This window comes from Crinia signifera, chromosome 9, assembly GCF_055691185.1.
Source record: "Crinia signifera chromosome 9, ASM5569118v1, whole genome shotgun sequence".
NCBI lineage: Eukaryota > Metazoa > Chordata > Amphibia > Anura > Myobatrachidae > Crinia > Crinia signifera.
The window spans coordinates 146,079,772-146,083,229 of NC_139225.1; the positions used below are offsets into that span (position 1 = coordinate 146,079,772).

The 3,458-nt window shown below is 48.9% G+C and overlaps 1 protein-coding gene across 1 annotated transcript; it reads left to right on the forward strand.

Annotated features, from left to right (window-relative positions):
• The first annotated feature begins 1,265 nt into the window (after window positions 1-1,265).
• LOC146036969 (epidermal differentiation-specific protein-like) lies at window positions 1,266-1,796 on the forward strand. The gene has a single exon (XM_083160796.1). The coding sequence runs from the start codon at window positions 1,266-1,268 to the stop codon at window positions 1,794-1,796; it is 531 nt and encodes a 176-aa protein (XP_083016922.1).
• Window positions 1,797-3,458: the final 1,662 nt, after the last annotated feature.

Below are 3,458 nucleotides of genomic sequence, written 5' to 3' on the forward strand. Positions count from 1 at the left end.
CAGTCAGTGGGTGGTGTGTAATGGAGCCAGTACAGGAACAGGGAGCATATAATATGCTCCCTGTTCCTGTACTGGCTCCATTACACACCAGTGCAGCTCAGTGTGCTGCTGGAAAGTAAAATCACACTGGCTCCCCTTCCAGCCTATACCAGCGCGGTAAAAAAATGACCCATGGCCCATGGAGAGGGCCTAGCGCTACTCTCACTGTGCCAATGTATATTTTCCTTACTATATTAACTGCCTGTGCATTATTAGCAAAATTTATAGGGGAAACGGTGATAACTTTTGTTTATTTGCTGAAAAAACTCCTGAGGAATAACATTTGGTCTGTCTGGCTGTGTCTGTCATGCTGTCCAATCAGTTTCTGCATGCACCAAAGGATCCAGTAACCCGGTATAAATCTCTGTACACATACAGTATACATTCCTCACATATTCTATTAATAAATAAGTTAGCTATATAGTGTAATTATGTAAATGCTTCTGAGGCATTAAATTGGATACGGCCAGCTCTGATGCCACGCCTCCTTTACATGCGACCACGCCCCTTTTTACAGCGCGGCTTCGCTGCGCAATGGTCCCGCCTACTTCAGGTGGGCCTGTGTGCTCAAAATGCCAGGGCCGATTTTTTGTCCCAGTCCGGCCCTGGTGATCAGTGCACCATATCCCCACCTGGAATGGCTGCCTAAGGTGATCAGTGCACCATATCCCCACCTGGAATGGCTGCCTAAGGTGATCAGTGCACCATATCCCCACCTGGAATGGCTGCCTAAGGTGATCAGTGCACCGTATCCCCACCTGGAATGGCTGCCTAAGGTGATCAGTGCACCGTATCCCCACCTGGAATGGCTGCCTAAGGTGATCAGTGCACCATATCCACACCTGGAATGGCTGCCTAAGGTGATCAGTGGTCTGAGTTGATAATTTAAGCAGACAAACTTTCAGATTTGGAGCATTCTCCCTAAGGCTCGGTGTAGTGGGGTTTTATTTCTTCTTTTTTTTTAATCAAAAACATCCACATACAGTTTCCTGTGTTAGCTGTGTCACATAATGTTACACAACACTTGGCAGGGACATGCACAGAGAGCAATTCCAATTTTTACTTATACCTAGCCCCACCTCCAAACCCCCATAGCTCCCTCCCTCCCCACCACTCACACTTCTTTAGAACTCATGAATCCACAATATATAAACCAGAGCCCTGTACTGAGGACAGAACAACTTTATCAGACACCCTGATACCTACTCTACCAGACCACTGCCAAGATGAGCTCACTGGAGCTGTTTGAAAACAGAGACTTTGGTGGGCGTTCCATTGCTCTGGTGGGTGATTTCCTGGACCTGTCAGTAAAAGGCTTTGCTAAAACAGCCTCCTCCCTGCGCGTCACTGGGCATGACGCCTGGGTCGTCTATACAGGAAACCACTATGGTGGAGACTTTTACATCTACCAGCAAGGAGATTTCAGCAACCTCGCTACTCCTAATCAACAAATCTCTTCTGTGAGGATTGTTAAAGGTGGTCTGTATAATCCCAAGATCACTGTATATGTGGATCCTGGCTTTCAAGGCAAGTCAAGGGTAATAAAAGAGGAAGCAAAGTCTGTAACGTCTTATGGACTGGATTACGTCTCATCTAGCAAAGTGCAGTCAGGATGCTGGGTCCTGTATGAGAAGGAAAATTACCAGGGATGGAAGATGATCACCCTGGCAGGAGATGAAAAACTCCAATACAGTAACAAATCCGGTGCTCATAAGGTGAAATCTCTGGCACCTGCTCACCCCCAAACACCAAACTAGACTGCTGCTCCTAACCTGTGCACAAAGCTTTGTGGTGACATCAATGATCCACAGTCACCTGCACCTGGCTGATTCCTGCCTGTATATCACATACCCTCTATGAGAGACTGCTCCCACTACCACGTGCACTGTGACCACAGATACACCTGTACAGGAGCCTCAGTGGTTCCCCACACACCAGTGTCAGATACACCTGTACAGGAGCCTCAGTGCCTCCCCACACACCAGTGTCCTGTTTCCCATGCCTCAGAGATGCTGCCTGAGACTGGAACACACCATGCCAGGTACCCCGGCTGCAGATGGACAAGACCAGGAGCAGTGAGGAGAACATGGACATTATACCATCAGTGGTGCTGCTGGTGAGAAAGCTCCGAGTAGTGATGGAGAAGTCTCTGACCCCTTGTATCCCCCCACCCCCAATCTGCTGTCCTATTACCTGTGATATATGATTACATTGTTATACCTGTGCTTATGCTGCTGCAGTAATAAACCCCTCTGAGTGCAGTCAATGTCTTGTCATATATACTGTATGTGTGTCAGTGACATTGTGCTGATGCTGGGAGGGGGGATGTGAGTGTCTGACATACAGAGCGTACTGTATGTGTGTCAGTGACATTGTGCTGATGCAGGGAGGGGGGATGTGAGTGTCTGACATACAGAGGGAACTGTATGTGTGTCAGTGACATTGTGCTGATGCTGGGAGGGGGGATGTGAGTGTCTGACATACAGAGCGTACTGTATGTGTGTCAGTGACATTGTGCTGGTGCTGGGAGGGGGGATGTGAGTGTCTGACATACAGAGCGTACTGTATGTGTGTCAGTGACATTGTGCTGATGCTGGGAGGGGGGATGTGAGGGTCTGACATACAGAGGATACTGTATGTGTGTCAGTGACATTGTGCTGATGCTGGGAGGGAGGATGTGAGTGTCTGACATTCAGAGGATACTGTATGTGTGTCAGTGACATTGTGCTGATGCTGGGAGGGGGGATGTGAGGGTCTGACATACAGAGCGTACTGTATGTGTGTCAGTGACATTGTGCTGATGCTGGGAGGGGGGATGTGAGTGTCTGACATACAGAGCGTACTGTATGTGTGTCAGTGACATTGTGCTGGTGCTGGGAGGGGGGATGTGAGTGTCTGACATACAGAGCGTACTGTATGTGTGTCAGTGACATTGTGCTGATGCTGGGAGGGGGGATGTGAGGGTCTGACATACAGAGGTACTGTATGTGTGTCAGTGACATTGTGCTGATGCTGGGAGGGGGGATGTGAGGGTCTGACATACAGAGGATACTGTATGTGTGTCAGTGACATTGTGCTGATGCTGGGAGGGAGGATGTGAGTGTCTGACATTCAGAGGATACTGTATGTGTGTCAGTGACATTGTGCTGATGCTGGGAGGGGGGATGTGAGTGTCTGACATACAGAGGATACTGTATGTGTGTCAGTGACATTGTGCTGATGCTGGGAGGGGGGATGTGAGTGTCTGATACAGAGGGTACTGTATGTGTGTCAGTGACATTATGCTGATGCTGGGAGGGGGGATGTGAGTGTCTGACATACAGAGCGTACTGTATGTGTGTCAGTGACATTGTGCTGATGCTGGGAGGGGGGATGTGAGTGTCTGACATACAGAGCGTACTGTATGTGTGTCAGTGACA

Excerpts from the sequence above, each read along its gene's own strand:
- LOC146036969 (XM_083160796.1), top strand. The coding sequence starts at position 1,266 with ATGAGCTCACTGGAGCTGTTTGAAAACAGAGACTTTGGTGGGCGTTCC.